At 38.1% G+C, this 18,434-nt stretch overlaps 1 protein-coding gene across 2 annotated transcripts in view; it reads right to left on the minus strand.

Annotated features, from left to right (window-relative positions):
• ADAM9 (ADAM metallopeptidase domain 9) overlaps positions 1 to 18,434 on the minus strand; it is a 109,436-nt gene that overhangs the window by 72,019 nt on the left and 18,983 nt on the right. For both annotated transcript variants that reach the window (XR_011166027.1, XM_069075853.1), the window contains exons 3-6: positions 9,309 to 9,373; positions 5,534 to 5,612; positions 2,917 to 2,993; positions 2,125 to 2,335 (exon numbers count right to left, since the gene is read on the minus strand). Coding sequence is in view for 1 of the 2 variants with exons in the window: in XM_069075853.1 (XP_068931954.1) it covers positions 2,125 to 2,335; positions 2,917 to 2,993; positions 5,534 to 5,612; positions 9,309 to 9,373 (432 nt within the window). In the remaining variant the exon portion in view is untranslated. The remainder of the gene's footprint in view (positions 1 to 2,124; positions 2,336 to 2,916; positions 2,994 to 5,533; positions 5,613 to 9,308; positions 9,374 to 18,434) is intronic.

Below are 18,434 nucleotides of genomic sequence, written 5' to 3' on the forward strand. Positions count from 1 at the left end.
TAACCAAGTTTAAGACTTTGCTTTTATCTCTACTGAATTTCATCCTAGATTCAGCCCAGTGCTCTACTCTGTCAAAATCCTTCAGGATCCTGAATCTATTTGACTTTTTAAGCTCTTCAAGGAATCTCTTTTTGGGGTCTGTGACCAATTCACATTTTTCTTTGAAGCTCTGCATGTTGCTATTTTGACTTTATTGCCTTCTGAATATGTGTCTTGATCTTCCATGTCAACCTAATAACTTTCTATGATCAGGTTCTTTTTTTGTTGTTTGCTCATTTTCCCAGCCTATTCTTTGAATTATAACTTTATGTTTAAGTTGGGTTCTGATCCCAGGGTGGAGGTGGCACTGTCCCAAGCTTTGCGCCTTCCTTACTGATGTTTTCAGAGCTAGTTCTGGGGGGCCTGTAAGTTTTTGCTTCTTCCAAGGTAATGTGATCTGGGGAGTGGTGTGGTCACTGCTCTCCTGGCCTGTGCTCTGGTCTATAAACAACCATAAGTACTCTTCTCTACCCTGGAACTGTGACCAAGGTCTCTTCACCCCTCTGGCAGCAAGCACTAGTGAATTAGTGCTCCTCTTCACCCTGGGATTGTGACCTTGACATGACTATAGGCAATGTCCTACAGTCAGTGCCAGCAAAGGCTGTCTGACCCCCTTACCACCCGTGGGCTGAGAGCTCCCAATGCTGTGGCTGCCTTTGCTGCAGATGTAGCCACCTCCTAAGGCATGCTAAGGCCTGGGGCTGTACAATCCAAGCCTGGCTCCAAGTCCAACCACCACCCCAGCGAAACAGACCTTTCCTGCTGATTTCCTAAGTTGTCCTGGCCTAGAAAATTGTTTCATTTTGACCTTCTGTAGTTTCTGCTGCTCCATAATTCAATTTGAGGTGTTTTAATGTTGTCTGGACAGCTCATGAAAGTTCCTGCCTCTACTCTGTCATCTTGGCTCCATGAGATGGATCCTGAATCTACAGATAAAATCTACCTAAACATTTTGTTATTTTTGTATACACATTGCACTTACTGATCTGTACTGTATCCTCTACATAGCATGTAAATTTCCTGAGAGCAAGCACTGTTTCATTTTTGCCTTCGCATCTACTGCCTACCAATGCTTTACGTATGTAAGTGCTTGTTGAATGAAATTGAATAAATCTAAGCCTTAGTATCAGACCTAGTGAGACTATTTCAGCCTGGTTTCCTAGCTTTTTGTTATAAGCTAAAACCACAATCCTAGGAACTCCCTAAAATCAAACTTGTTTCCAAGGGAAATCTATTGTATGTCCAACCAAATTAATACTGCATTTCATAGTTCAGATTACCATTCTATTCTGTGCCTATATAACAGATGCTAAAACATCTCACTGCAATCTGCCAAGAAATAAAATATAATACTACAGTATTCCAAATGCTCACAGGCCACAATATTTATATACTACTTCTGATTCCATAGTACTCTGTCAAAATAATAAGGGAGAGCAGCTAAGTGGCATGATGGATAGCACATGAGGCCCAGAGTCAGTAAGACCTGAGTTCAAATCCAGCCTCAGACATTAGCTGGGTGACCCTGGACAAGTCATTTAATCTGTCTGCCTCAGTTTCCCCATCCATAAAATGGAGACTCAGGATTATAATGCAGATTAAATGAGATGGTAATTGTAAATCAGAGTGACTGGCACATAGTAAGCAGTATATAAATGCTCACTATTACTATAAGAGGGGAGAATGAAGCCATATTTATCAAATAATACAAATTTACACAACAGTTGTGGAGGGTCATAATAACATTTATCAAGCTTTATTTAGGTTTGTGGACTAATACTGCCAACATCTGATCTATTTCTAAAGCGCTGTATGAAAATTCTAAACTAGAGGTTCATAACCTTGTTTGTGTCATGGCCTCTTGAGCAGTCTGGTGAAACCCATGCACCCCCTTTTCAGAATCACATGCTTTAAAAAATTCGTAACTGAAGGTAAGGCCAAATTTCAGTTGGAGGTTGGTGAAATGAAAGATATGCCTTTTTTTCCATACAAGTTTACAGACCCCACTGTAATCAATCCACAAACCCATATTAAGAACACCTTTTTAAAAAATGAACAGTAGAGGGCACAAGGGAGTTTCCTTACCCTCAGCAGCTGAGTCATACTAAGAGATTGTTTCTGTAATTCCTTTTTCTCTTCCTTTTCTGTAGTCTCTTTCTTCAGGTCTTTAGTAGTTACTCCACAAGCCAGAGGTTCTTGCTGAACATTGTCCAGTCGATAAATGAGGTGCTCAAAATGAGAACTCGATTTTAGAGGTTCAATCCCATAGCTGGTACTCTCCAAATGTAGCAATCCCCTAAAAATTTAATCACTTTCAAAATTAGTGAATTGCAAAATTCACTTAAATAGAAAAGGTTCACATTCTCAAAAACTAAAAATACTTATATTACAGAATACTAAATATAAAAGGGGCTATAGAGATTGTTTAAACTACCACTTCATTTTTTTTTAAGCAATTGAGGTTAAGTAACTTGCTCAAGGTTACACGGCCAGGTGTTTCTGAGTGGGTGCTAAGTGTCTGAGCCTGGATTCGATCCCAGGTCATCCCAACACTGGGGTCGGTGCTCTTACTCACTATGCTACTAGGCTGCCCGCTACCACTTCATTTTACAAATAAGGAAATGGAAGCTGAGAAGTGCCTTATTGGCAGAGCTAAGATAAGAATCTCAACCTTCTGACTCAAAGCCTAGAGAACTTTCTATTACACACCACATTACATCTCACAACAATATACAAAACTACTGGAGAAAAGCAATTCACATTCAAATTACATAGTCAAAACCCCTAACAGTTTTACCTGAAATTTTCCAAAGTTTCACAGGGACAAAATGACAGCAAACGTTTAAATAAAAAAACAGATTTAATAAATTGCTTTACCTGAGCCCAAAACAAATGCTAAGTGCAACAGATGAATTTGGGACACCTTCAACATAGCCCCGATAATGGCAATGATCCTAAATGAGAAAAAAATATTATCTGTATCATAATCTTATTGCTAAAAGTCGTCACTGAAATTAAGTTCTATCTACTATCAAGAACTCTTTGTTTGTAACTTACATTACATATAAGGGCTTAAGAATGGAATTTTAAAGATACTGTTTCTCCATTCCCATAATATAAGTACACAAATGCTTAGCAAGAAGGGCCCAATGCTAAGAACAAACAGTTCCGCCTGGATGGCATTCCAACCTAGAAGTAAACAAGGCAGCATTATGGGTAGTTTAACATTTCAAAACAGCTATGGGATTAGTGAATGAAGACCATGGAGTCAAGAATACCAAGGTTCAACACCTCTAAGCATACGGGCAGAGGGACTTTGTTGACTATGTGACTTCATCTTTCAATGCCCCAGGCCGTTCTGCAAGACATTAAGCAGTACAGATGCAAGTACCAGCAAGGTAGAAGGGGTTTCCTTCTTCAAGAACGAAAACATTCAAGAAAATGTTTTCAAAACAGAGATACTACAGGGAGCAAGAGCAGTCAACTGGTTTCTAGCATATAAGAGGACCTTGGGATGGACTGAAGCCAAGAAAACAGTTAACTAAAGCATCATTCATTATTGTTGCTGTTAAAGATGGATACTGTTGTTTTCTCATACTGGCCAATTTGTTATACTTATGAACTGAACTGTCTTTCTAAATGTAATGCCTCCTTTCCTTAAAACTGGTCAACAATGACAATTCCATTCCATTGCCATTTACTAAGTCTAGAGGCTCTATTCACCTCCAAAAATCCCTTTAAAACACTTATACACTAAATACAGGCATTATTTCAGTATTTAACAAATTTTCTATTTTTCTAGTTCTCTGTAGGTGACAAAGTTATTTTGGATATAATTTTCCACCAGCTAATATTATAAATTAAAGAACAAAGACAAGACCGGAAACATATCAAATTCAGAACAGTTTTAATCTGCCTAGTGGTAATCTTTCATCTGGCAAACAAACAAAAAACTCCCACCTGCATTAGCTTGTCTTTCTAGGAGTTAACAGGAAGAGATAAAACTCTACAATAATATTTTGCAAGTTCACAGCTACACAAGTTCCACTTATGCTATTTAAAATACATCTTCAAATAAAACTTGATCACAAGAAACCTCCATATGGATAGCATAAAATTATGAGAAGTCTGTTTTCAGCTTCCCTTAATACCACTCAAAAAGGAACCCTAAAGTTCATTGCTTGAAAAAATTAACAAAATGTACATATATTTTCTACCTTATTTCCTGTCTACAAACTGCATTCAAAGGATCATAAGATTTAGAGTTGGAATGGACCCTTAGTGATCATATAATTCAGTATGTTAAACTCCAATAGAACTAGATTCACATTATCCAGGTTGCATTGTATTTTTACATATTTTGCTAAATATTTCCCAATTACATTTTAGACTAGGTTGTACTGGGGATTGTACTACAGGACACCTCTGATGTATTCCAACCTTTTCATTTCACAGCAGAGGAAAAAAAGATTCAAAGTCACAAAGGTAGTATCAATATTTGCTGAATTCAATTACAAGTAAGAGAATTTATCCTCGAATCCAAATCTCCAGACTCAGGCTTTTCCTCCTTTACCACAAGGCTTCTGCTGCCTCTGGTATTTTCCAAAATTATCAGAGGGAGAAGACATTTAGTCCATTACATCAATGCACAATTATTTCTAGAAGGAGGGAAAAAACCAAAATATCTGCTCGTTCATTTGTCAAAAAAAAAAAAAAAACTAAAACTAGAAGATTTTCCTGCCCACTATTTCATAATGTAGGACTTGCAAATCAAGAAAAATAGATTTCTCAAAGCAGAAAAATAAAACCCAGTATAATAAAATACATTTTCAATATGATAAGTAAATGTTCTAGTAAAAATTCCTCAAGACTATGACCCTAAATTTATACAACAGATACAGGTTCAATTTATACATATTTTAATAAAACTGCTAAATAGGACAATAGTAAAATGCTCTGATTAGCTTAAATAAAAAGCAGAACTGCTTGTGCTATAGCTAGACATCCCAGAGAGCCAAATTCAACAAATGGTAATTAATTGCTAAGGTCCAGGCTAGCTCTGTCCCCAGGAGAGATTCCCTAGCAGAGAGAACCACACCTCTTTAGTCATTGTTTTCAGTGAGCAATGAGTGTTAGAATACAGAACAACAAACAAATACTTATTAGTAAAATGTCAGTGGCTTAATATGAAAGAGGAGCTACTTCCCAAGTTATCAAACTTTAAATAGAATATAAATTAAAGACCTCAACTAGAATTGTAGAAAATTTACTTACAAATGTACAAACTTAAGGATCAGCTACTTTTCTTCAATGTATACAATACCGACCAGGGATCTCTTTTTCCTTTGATAAGCAGAATGAAACCTTTTTATTACCCAAGAATATTTTTCTGGTTTTTAAAAAATAAAAAATGAACCACTAAGTGCCTGAACAAAGATATCTGGGAAATACAGTTGTTTAAAGCCTTGTGTTAAGAGTAAAAGAAAAAAATTACCTCCATATCAGGATGGTCCAAGAGCACAGACCCCTCCTCACTGTAGGTATAAACTACAAAATCTTTGGGCAACAGTCCCCTAAAAGATAAATAAAATAAGATTTTGTTTACTGTCCTTTTTTTACATGAATAAAAGGGTTCAGTCACTCTAGAAAAGCTGCTCTAACACTGGGAAATAGGTAACATTTGACAGGAATATTGTTAATATCAAATCTAATATTAACTTCTCTGTCAAAAGGTACTTCTCTGACAAGTAAGAAAGCCCCTCCCCCTGACCAATCCTAGTAATGTCAGAATTCCAGTAATGTCCTTGCATTCCTGCTCTTGGGGCCTTAACTCTCAATTAGGTTAAAGTCTCCACCCCAGGATCTTACCCCATAAACAAAGCATGATTGAGCCCTTTCAGCTGCTAAAGTAGCTTCTAATGTCCATGCATGGCTCAAAGGTATTTATGGTGAGTTAAATCAATGAAGGGAAAAAAAAAAACCAGAATAAAGTGCTATCAAGGTAGACTGCCAAGGGTGGTGGGGGTCTCAAGACCAGGCCTCACCACCTAATATAACTGCCTCCCCCTTTCCTCCTAAAAGTATAAAAACCTTTTTTGTAAGTTTGGGGAGGAGAAGGGAACCAGAACATCAGTTTATTCAGATGTAGGGTGACCCCAGGGCTACTGGCTTTCCACCCTGTTGTCTAGATTGAAGATATTCCTTATTCCTCTGCTTATGAGTTTGACTTATTTCAGGACTTGATACATTAAAGCAATTAAAATTAAATTTATGAAGATATTATTTAAATATAGGATATACCACTGCAAAACCAGCAATATTCAGGAATAAAATTAGGATCAAAATAGTGATAAATCACAAAAACAGGATTTTAAGTTCCCTGGTTTATCTCTTATGGTCACAAAATTTTTGCTGGGAGAAATAGGGTAGAAAACATCACCAACTTAGTGAGTTTAACCTATTTCTTGGGAATGATTACCTAAATGAGAATCACTGTCTCCTTCCCCCCCCTCAAGACAGTAAGCCAAAAGAATAATCTAAATGTCCAGGGAAAGGGGTAAAATCCCCCTTCAGGATTTCATCCAAATACTTTTTTTTTTCATATTGAACATTCACATTCCATCTGTCTTGAAAAACAATTGGATCTAAGGCACTGTAGGTAAGAGTATATCAACCACATCCTAAATGATCTACAATGAAATAGACTGAGTAGCCATTTAAAGTAAAACACATTTAAGCCTAACTGACCTTACATCAGTCTAAGAAATTGCCACTTGCTTACTCCCTCAAAATAAGACTAGGTAAATTAATAAAATGTTGATTTCATTTACGTAACTAACACTGTACTTAATTTTAAAAACCCAAGGATGGGGTCAAAAAACCTAATTTAATTACTTAGGTATGCTAAATGTTCCAACCTGTTTACATGAGGTAGAGCAAGGAGGCTTAGAAAGATTCTCCAACTGCAGTATAATCACACTACTTGAAATTCTACTATTAGAGATTCAACAATATCTTAAGATGCAGATAACTCTCCCACTAGCTTATATTTTAAGAATGATACACAGATTAAGACAATGGAAAACTCATTGTATTTGGAGTCAGGAAGAAAGTATAAATTGTTGTGAGAAAATATATTAATATCTCTAACTAGGAGCGGGCAAATTATGCCCCATTGGCCAAATTTGATCCCTTTAAATACAATAAAACTTACTTTACAAATGTAAAAAAATTCTTAGCTTGCAAGCCCTCACAAAAACAGACAGAGGGACAACAGGGACAGATTTTGCAGAGTCCCAATCTTAAATAGCTGCCTAAAAGTCAGAAAAGTTAAGTGACTTCCCCATGTTCACATATCTAGCCTCAGCAACAGGATCTGAGGCCAAGACTCCCTTCAGGACTGAATCCAAGTCCAGTACTCTATTCATGACATGACATACTGCTTCTCTGTTGTGAGAAAAGTGATACAAAAATGTGAGCTAAACATTAGGTACCATCTAAAATTAAAGGTTTTCTGATAGGACACAGGTATAGGTCAACATCTCACACTACATACCTAGATAAGTTTCAAATAAGTACATGATTTAGTTATAAAGGGTGACATCATAAACAAATTAGAAGAACAAGTAAGAGATCACTTAGATCTATGGATAAGGGGAAGAGTTCATGACCAAATAAGACAAAGAGAGGGATCACAGAGGGTAATACGTACAATTCTCATCATATAAAACCAAAAAGATTTTGCACAAATAAAACCAATGCTGCTAAAATTAGAAGCAGGTAACTGGGAAAAAAATATTTGTAGCAAGTTCCTCTGACAGAGGGCTCATTTGTAAGATAGGTAGGGAACTGGTTCAAATTTGTAAGAATAAGAGTCATTTCCCAATCGACAAATAGTCAAAGGACAACTCTGAGATGCCACGTCATAGTCATCAGAATGACAAAGTTGAAAAAAAAAAAAGAAAATGACAAATGCTGGAGGGACAGTATAAAAACAATTACTTTAATACACTGCTGGTAGAGTTGTGAATTAGCTCAGCCCTTCTAGATAGTAATATAGGACTATATCCAAAATTCTCTTAAACTATGCATATCCTTTCTATGCTCCGAAGAGGTCAAATAAAGAGGAAAAAGACCCATATATACAGAAATGTTTATAGAAGATCTTTTTGTGGTACTTACAAAAACAACTCAAAGACTTGGAAACTAAAGGAATGTCCGATGAGAAAATAGTTAAATAGAATATGGTGTATATATGTGATTGGGGCATTACTGTGCTATAAGAAATGATGGCTTCAGAGAAATTTGAGAAAACTTACATGAGCTGATAGAAGGATAAAATTTGCAGAATCATGGAGAACAATTTATACAGCACTGTAAAGACAAACTCTAAAGGACTCAGAACTCTGTTCAACACAATTCTAAAAGGACTCATGATGAAACATGCTACCCACCTCCGGCTAGAGGGGTGGCAGACTCAGAGTACAGATGGAGACTTTTTTAAAAACCTGTTTTATTTGAATATAAAAGTTTGCAACAGGGAGTTCTTTTCATTCCTTTCTAAATTAGGGAGAGAGCTGAAAAGGAGATTATGTCTGAAAATAAGGAAGGAAGGAGGGAAGGGAGGGAGAAAAGAAGTCCCAATTGCTTTTAAGGTGACTGTACTACTGCAAGATACCATATTTTTTAAGTCTGTAAGATAATCTATAACAAGACACACTATCTTGTTTAACTCCTAAATATAAAATTAATCTCTACCAGTTATGTTAATATCTTTATGTAAATTAGTTCTTTATACTTTTTTCCTGAGATATGCTCACTAATGGAACAGGAATTTTAATTGCGAGAGAGTGATTTTTGGAACATAAAGACATTATTCAGGGAAGAAGCTTGTAGGTTGCTACGTGAGAAGCTCTGACAAGTAAGGGAGACACCATAAAAACACAGGGAATTAGATTGGAGAAGAGGCACCAAAGAAAAGTAAAGAGTCCAAGAAAGGAAAGCTAGAAGGGCAATGAAAATAACTTAACTTCCTTCACAGTATTGAAAGTTTTTCCATGAATTCTCTTCCTGTAATTGAAAACCATTTTTTCACTGAACTTTCAAAAAAAAAGATTAATAGTTTATCTTTTCTGTCATAACTTCTTAAAAGTTGAAACACTGCTGCAATACCTATTTGTTTACCAATTAATTAAAGCAAAACCTAATTAGAAAGAAAATCTAACCTCTCAAAAAGTACTACCAAAAAGTCTCTAGATAATGCTTCTTACTTATTTCTTTCCAGGTGAACAACATGTTTCCTTCCTTCAGCCTGAATGACATAAGACACCTGGTCCTAAAAGGAAAAAAAGAAACAATAAGTCAATTGCTTTTCAGGTGATTATTTATGTAAGCAAAACAAAAAATTACATTCCAAATTAGAATAATGATCAATACAGCTTGTATTTTGCTTCTGATATTGCCACCAAATGTATCTGTATCATGTAAACAGATGTGATAGTCATGGAATATAAAGATCCCCCTGTATTGGCTTGATTTTCAAATTGATTGTGTTAAAACCCAGAGCTTGTTAATCCCACCTGTGGGATGGACTTGTTGAAGTGAAAAGAGAGTCCTGAACTGCGAGGAGCTGGTGAGGTAGATTTGGAGAGACATGAGAGAGGCAGAAGAACTTTTTGGAAGCAGAACCCTCATGGAGGCAGAGAGAGACTGAGAGGATTGCTGAGGGCCACTTTGAATTGCCCTGGACTTTTGAGACCTGCCCCCTGAGCTGCCAAGGACTGAGGAGACATGGCTGTTTTGCTGGTACTTTGTCTGTCTGTTTTGATGTTGTTTTGCCAGATTTGTCCACTGGTGAAAGACAGTCCTGTTGTTGAAGAAGTCCTGGAACCTGGCTGTTGGTTAAGACCTACTGAGACTGTCCTGCAGACAGAGAGTGAATTCTGTCCACTGGTGAAGGACAGTGCTGTTGTTGCAGGGGTTTGGGAACCTTTCTGTTGGTTCAGAACTACTGAGACTGTCCTGCAGACAAAGAGTGAATACTGTCCACTGGTGAAGGACAATGCTGTTGTTGCAGGGGTCTGGGAACCTTTCTGTTGGTTCAGAGCTACTGAGACTGTCCTGCAGACAGAGAGTGAATACTGTCCACTGGTGAAGGACAATGCTGTTGTTGCAGGGGTCTGGGAACCTTTTTGTTGGTTCAGAAGCCCTGAAGAAGGATTTTCTTGTTGTATGTTTACAGAAATCCTGGGAGAGGGTTTTGCTAATGTTTTCAGGGGTCCTAGGACTGTTCTGCAGACAGAGGATGAATTAATGAAGAAACTGGCAATGTATCATGTGGCCTTGCTAAGCTTTGTCTCCCCAGGAACAAAGATTGCTGAGAACTTGCCTCATGTCAAGATGAAGAAAAGACCTCCATTTGGGTATTAAGTGCTGTGCTTAAACTTGTTGTAACTCTGGGGTAGATTCAATTGTGATGGGGGAGGAGGGGAACTTTTGACCTTTTTGTGTTCTATGATTGAACAAATGAATGTACTTTACTTATAATTGGAAACTAATCTCCATTTGAGAAGAGGGGCTTTGTGATGGACTAAATGAAGGTACAGCCTAGGGGTGGAGTAGTATTTAGAACAGGGACTTTGTAATTTATTGAATGAATGTAAGGTCCTGGGGTGGGGTAGTACTTGGAGATTATTTAATCACACTTAAGTAAATGCTGTATTTTGAATGATGTCATGTTTTGATCTTCTCTGTTCTTAATTTGTCACTGAATAAAATGGAAAGCACCTATGCTGGTATTCTGAACCTTGGGAAGTTGCCTTTCCTTGGCATTACATTACAACAGAGTATTGAATTCAAAACTTTATGGATGTACTCTAACCATCCTTAACAGGAAGTAGTTTAGTAGAGTAGAAAGAAAATGGGATTTTCAGTCAGAATACCTGATTCCAATCCCAGCTCCTACCATTTACCAATGAACATCAACCACAAGAAATCTATTCCACTGCTTAATTGTGATATGTGGGCTACCCTGGGTTCTTAAAGGTTAAGTCAATGGAGGACAATGTCTGACAGATGCCACCTTACTGAAAAGGATTTGAATGTAGTCCCTATGGTGAACAATCAACTTTAGAGGACCAGTCTAGATAAGGACAAAGAGGCTTATCATTTGGCTGACCACAAAAATGTATGGGAAAAAATATAAAATAATCCTTAGTCTTGTGTAGCCCTTTCTGTACCTGAAAAGATGGTGGCAGAACAGCAAAAAGGGGGCAGAGGGTGTGGAACATCACATTTATCGTGTAATCAAAAAACATTTATTCAGTAAATAGAGCACAGGCCCTGGAGTCAGAAGGACCTGAGTTCAAATCTGAACTCAGGCACTTAACACCTTGGGCAAGTCACTTAACCCCAATTGCCCTGCCTTCATCCCTCCAAAAAAAAACCATTTATTAACCACACTTAATGACACTTGATCCTATTGAATTGTAAAACTCATAGAAAGCATAAATGAAAATGAAGATAAGGGCAGTTTATAAGCCAAATCTATTGCAGAAGATGAAGGAGAAAAATTCTATAAAGAATTTTCTAAGACCTTCTCAATTAAATCAATTAGTAAGTAAGGCTACCAAAAGTATGTTAGAAAATATTGCTCAGAAATATCAGAAAATTACCCCCAAAAAGTAGAGTGATAAGAATCAGAAGATCCTTCATTCAGTCTAGAACAGCTCATGAAGGTAACCAGAAGCTCAGAGTAGAGGTTTCATTAGAGAAGACAAAGAACAGGGAAATGCATAAGTCAATGGAGGCAAGAAGAGAGCTTGTGCCAGAAAAGCCAATGTGTTCACAGGTAAACTAGTCAAAAGCCAGGAAGATCATCATAGACACAGGTAAATGATCTCACTGTCAAAGGTAGAGAAAGGAAGCAGCCCAGGAAAGCCAGCACAACCTTCTACAAACAAACCTTAAATCTTTCATCTAGTGCTCAGGGGCTACTACAAGCTCCTGTAATCATGGACTTAAAGCCATATCAGAACCTCTATGTCGTTACAAAGGGAATAGGGCCTGGACATGCACCCCTCAGATAACTGATAGCTATAGCAAGAGACAGGGCCAACTCAAGAGCCAGAGCCACAGCAAGGAAGACTGTGATGGAGGAATAAGATCAGCATGGTCTCTAGCATCCAAATGGTGTCTGTTGGATTAAGAAAAGTCTAAGAGGGAAAACCTAAAAGAAAACAACTGTTCAACAGCTACAAGCAGAGCCTGAGAGGGGGCGTAGTGAACAGAGCACCGGTCCGGGAGTCAGGAGAACCTGAGTTCAAATCCAGCCTCAGACACTTAACACAAAAACTAGCTGTGTGACCTTGGGCAAATCACAACCCCAATTGCCCTCCAAAAAGCAAAAAAAATAAATAAATAAATAAGAAAGAAAGAAAGAAAGAAAAAAATGAAATAAGGGTTTGGGGGAAAAACTGAAAGACTAAACAGCTTAGAACTGAAGGTATAAAACATTACCCAAGTATCAAACTTCCTGAAATACAGAATGGGGCAATCTAAAAACTCAATGATTTCATGAGACAACAAGCAAAATTATAACAATATCAAAAGATTAGGAAAAAATAGAAATATAAGGTATCAACTGTCAAAAATGACTGGAAAAAATAAAGCCAAAGTGAGATAATGCAATAATGACTGGACTCCTTAAAAGCAACAACCAAATAAAAAACCTAAGATGTATTACGGTAGATAGTAGAATTAAAACATAATCACAAGAAAATTGCATGTATATGTTAATGTTATATGTTGAGTGGAATATGATATTCCAATGACACAAAGAATAACAAAAGCCCTGATATTCTAGAACCAGAGGGCAAAATAGAAATTGAAAGAATCCATCAATCACCTCTTGAAAAAAATTCCCAAAAAGAAAACTCCCAGGAATATCATAGCCAAATTCCAGAATTCCCAGGTCAAAGAGAAAATATTACAAGCTGTCAGGAAAAAACAATTTGCATATTGTGGAAACACAAACAGGATAACACAAGATCTAGCAGCTTCTACATTAAGGTATCGAAGGGCTTTTCTGGAGATCAAAGGAGCTAGGGTTAAAACCAAGAATCACCTACCCAGCAAAACTGAGTATAATACTTCAGGGAAAGATATGGCCATTCAATGAAATAGAGGACTTCCAAATATTCTTGATGAAAAAAACAGAGCAGAACACAAAATTTGACTTTAAAATACAAGAAGCAAGATCCACAGTGCCCTACTGGAAAGTTGGAAGGGGGATGGGGAAGAGCAGATTGGAGGAGGGGACATGCAGGGGGATCATTGTTTTGGGGTGGTGGGTAGGGGAAAAATGGGGAGAAAATTTTATAACTCAAAATCTTGTGGAAATGAATGAGGTAAACTAAAAAATAAAAAAGGAGAGAAAAAAATACAAGAAGCAAGAGAAGCATGAGAAGGTAAACAGGAAAAAGAAATCATAAGGCACTTTTAAAAGTTGAACTATTTACATTCCTACATGGAAAAATGATAAATGTAACTCATGTTACAGTTATGAAGATAGCTGAAGGGAATATATATGTGTGTACACATATATGTATACACACATATATATATGTATGAGAGGGTGTGTGTGTATAAATACACATGTGAGTGTGTGTATGTGTGTATATGCATACATAGACAGAGGGCACAGGATCAGGTGACTAGGAAGGGATGATATCTAAAAAATAAAATTAAGAGGTAAGAGAGGAATATAATGAGAGGAGAAAGGGAGAGATAGAATAGGGTAAGTTATCTCATATAAAAGAGGCAAAAGAAAACTGTTACAATGGAGGGGAAAGGCAGGAAAGTGAAAGGGATTGGTCAACCTCTCATTGAATTTGGCTTAAGGAGGGAATAACATCCACACTCATTTGGGTATCTTACCCTACAGGAAAATAGGGGAGAAGAGGACAGGAGGGGGGATGATTGAAGGGAGGGCATCTTGGGGGAGAGGGTAGTTAGAAGCACATACTTTTGAAAAGGGACAGGGTCAAAGTAGAAAACAGAACAAGTGGGGGGGGGGGCGGGATAGGAGGGAGGGAAATATAGTTAGTCTTTCACAATATAACTACTATGGAAACGTTTTGCATAACTACACATGTACAACCTATGTTGAACTGCTTATCTTCCCAGTGTGGGTGGGTGAGGAGGGAAGAAGGGAAAGAATCTCAAAATCAAAGTTTTAAAAACAAATGTCAAAAAAAATTATTTGTTACATGAAACTGGGAAGTACGATATACAGGCACTGGAGTACAGAAATCCATCTTGTCCTACTAGAAAGTTAAAGGGGAGAATGGGGGAGGATAGAAGAGAGAGAAAATTGGGGGAAAGGGTATTCAGTAGGCTTGCTCTCTTGGGGTGGGGGTAGGGGAAAGACGGGGAGAAAATTTGTAACTCAAAATCTTGTAGAAATGAATGTTGAAAACTAAAAATAAATATTACAAAAAGGATAACAAAAACTAAATTACCCTGCAAATCTGAGCACAATCCTATTAGGGGGAAAAAAGAGATGTTAGTAGAATCAAGTGCGTCATTCTCCTACTCAATTAACAGCTAAGATTGCCCCCTCCCTCCTCATGGCCAAAAACTGAAAATAATGCACAGGATTAAGAAATCAAAACAACTAATGATTTGTAGGCTACACAAAAAGATAAATACTTTCTTAAAGAGTGGGGAAGGTTAGGGTAGAGCCAAGATGGCGGCGTAGAAGCATGTGTTCCCCCCACATAACCACCTCAAATACCTATAAAATGTGATTCTAAACAAACTTTAAATCTACAGAACCCACAGTGACAGAAAGAAATAAGCCTCCCACTGAAGGCAGCCTGGCAGGCAGACAGGAAGGGTCCATTGCAGCATGCTGAGAGCAGAGCCCCGCCCTGTGTGAGCCCGTGGTTTTAGCCTCAGGGTGTACAAGACCAGCCACAGTTAGAGGGACTTCAGGAGAGTGGATCACCAGCAGCTGTGGCAGTTTCCAGAATTATCAACCCATAGATGCCAAAGACAAAGTGAGAGGTCAGTGTGGACTTTGGGAACAGGAAGTCCAGGAGTGCAGTCTGGCCACTGCCCCCAGAGGGAGAAGCGGCTGAGGCCCAGTGGCCACCACTGTGTGGCTGCTTCAGAGCTCCTGGCCTGCAGATTGTAGGGAGACCAAGCCACCATTCTGAGGGGTAATTGCTCTTCCTTTAACCTGCTTGGATCTGGATAACTGTCTAGGGTGGAGGTCTTGGGGTGCGTGACCAGGTGCCAGAGTCAGTGGAGGCTTTAAAGAGGGTACCCAATTAATAGCTCTGGCAACTGCGAAAACCCCAGAGATTTGGGACAAAGCTCTCCTCTCTGGAGGCAAAGTTCTACTGTGGCAAAAAGTTCATAAATCAAGTAATTGAGTGGCAACATGAGCAAGCAAAGGAAGCAAAGCAAACAGAGCAATCTGACATTAAACTCCTATTTTGGGGACAAAAAGGATCAAAGCATGGAACAGGAGGAAGACAACGAAGTCACAACTCTTGTACGAAAAGCTTCCAAGAAAAATATGAATTGGTTACAATCCATAGAGGAGCTTAAGAAGGATTATGAAAACCAAATAAGAGAAGTGGAGGAAAAATTGGGAAGAGAAATGAGAATGATACAAGAAAATCATGAAAAGAGTCAACAACATGACTGAAGAAAATAACACCTTAAAAAATTGACTAACTCAGGACGGCTAGGTGGCACAGTGAGTAGAGCACCGACCCTGGAGTCAGGATGACCTGAGTTTGGGTCTGCCCTCAGACACTTAACACAAAAAAACTAGCCGTGTGACTTTGGGCTAACCCCAACTGCCCTCCAAAAAGCAAAAAAATGGCAAAAGAGGCTCAAAAAGGCAATGAGGAAAAGAATGCCTTAAAAACCCTAATTTGCCAGATGGAACAAGAATCTCAAAAGCTCACTGAAGAGAATCATTCCTTTAGAATTAGACTGGAGCAAATGGAAGCTAGTGACTTTATGAGAAATCAAGATACTATTAAACAGATCCAAACAAATGAAAAAATAGAAGGCAATGGGAAATAACTCATTGGAAAAACCAGTGACCTGGAAAATAGATCCAGGAGAGATAATTTAAAAATTATTGGACTACCTGAAAGTCATGATCAAAAAAAGAACCTAGATATCAACCTTCAAGAAATTCTCAAGGAAAATTGCCCTGATGTTTTAGAACCAGAGGACTAAATAGAGGTTGAAAGAATCCACCAATCACCTCTTGAAAAAGATCCCAAAAAGAAAACTCCTAGGAATATTATAGCCAAATTCCAGAGTTCCCAGATCAAGGAGAAAATATTACAAGCAGCCAAGAAGAAACAATTTGAATGTTGTGGAAACACAATCAGAATAACACAAGACCTGGCAGCTTCTACATTGAGGGATTGAAGCTGAAGGGCTTGGAATATGATATTCCAAGGTCAAAGGAGCTGGGAATAAAACCAAGAATCACCTACCCAGCAAAACTGAGTATCATGTTTCAGGGGAAAATATGCTCCTTCACTTTCAAACATTCTTGATGAAAAACCAGAGTTGAATAGAAAATTTGACATTCAGATAGAAGAAGCAAGTGAAGCATGAGAAGGTAAACGAGAAAAGAAATCATAAAGAACTTATCCAAGTTGAACTATTTGCATTCCTACATGGAAAAATGATAATTGTAACTTATGAAACTTTTCTAAGTATGAGAATAGTTGAAGGGAATATAAATGTATATATGTGTGTATACATACATATATGTCTATATAGGAGGGGATATGTGCATATGAATACATATGTGAGTGTGTATATATGTGTACATGTATACATAGACAGAGGGCACAGGATCAGTTGAATAGGAAGGGATGATATCTAAAAAATAAAATTAAGAGGTGAGAGAGGAAATATAATGAGAGGAGATAGGGAGAGACAGAATAGGATAAATTATCTCATATAAAAGAGGCAAGGGGAATGCCTTATATTGGAGGAGGGGAATATATGGAGGAGAAGAACAGGAAGGCAAAAGGGAATGGGTCAACATTACTGTCATTGTATTTGGGTTAGGGAGAGAATGACATACACACTAAATAGGGTATCTCACCCTACAGGAGAGTAGGGGGGAAGGCTATGAGAGGGGGGATGATGGAAGAGAGGGCAGGTTGGGGGGGAGGGAAGTTGGAAGTATATACTTTTGAAGGGGGACAGGGTCAAAGTAGAGAATAGAACAAGTGGAGGGCAGGATAAGATAGAGGGAAACATAGTCAGTTTTTCACAATATATCCACTGTGGAGGTGTTTTGCGTAGCTACACATGTACAACCTATATTGAATTGCTTATCTTCCCAGTAAGGGTGGGTGACAAGGGAGAAAGGGAAAGAATCTAGAATTCAAAGTTTTAAAATCAAATGTTAAGAAAATATATTATTATTATTATTTACATGCAACTGGGAAATAAGATATACAGTCTCTGGGGTATAGAGAATCACCCTGCCCTACTGGAAAGTCAGAGGGAGTATTGGGGGAGGATATAGGAGAGAGCAGATTGGGGGAAGGGGTATACAGTGGGATCACTGTTTTGGGGCGGTAGGTAGGGGAAAGACAGGGAGAAAATTTGTAATTCAAAATCTTGTGGAAATTATTGACATAAAGTAAAAGTAAACATAAAATTTAATTAAAAAAAAAAAGAGTGGGGAAGGTGCTGGATGAATCTTGCAAGTATTGATAAACACCACATTAAAAAAAAAAACATTAAAGGGGTGGCTAGGTGGCACAGTGAGTAAAGCACTGGCCCCGGAGTCAGGAGGACCCGAATTTGGTTCCGGCCTCAGACACTTAACACCCACACAAAAAAACTGGCCATGTAACCTTGGGCAAGTTACTTAACCCCAATTGCCCTCCAAAAGGCAAAAAACAAAACAAAACATTAAATTACAGTAGATAAGAAACCACTCCAATCCCTCCACCACAAAGCTTCCAAAGTGATTTACCTAAAGTATAGAGGTCTGAGCATGTTACCTTATTACTTGACAAAATCGAATGGCTCCCTAATAGCTCTAGGATCAAACAGAAACTGTTCTTTTTGGAAGTCAGAGTCCTTCATGATCTGGCCCCTTCCTACCTTTCCAGTTTTCTTATATATTCTGTTCCACTATGAATTCCCTTGCCCCAGTTATACTGACCTACTAGCTTTCCCATATATACAGCACATGTACTGCCTCTATGTCTTTTCACTGTTTGTCCCACAAATCTGGACTCTGCTAGCTCCTCAACTCCAACTCTTAGAATCAAAATTCAGTTCAAGTGTCATGCTCTACACAAAGCCTTTCCTGATCCCTCCAGTTTCAGTCT

This window comes from Petaurus breviceps, unplaced genomic scaffold (genome assembly GCF_028583685.1).
Source record: "Petaurus breviceps papuanus isolate PSGF00001 unplaced genomic scaffold, PetGlider_PUasm1.0 90919, whole genome shotgun sequence".
NCBI classification, from domain to species: domain Eukaryota; kingdom Metazoa; phylum Chordata; class Mammalia; order Diprotodontia; family Petauridae; genus Petaurus; species Petaurus breviceps.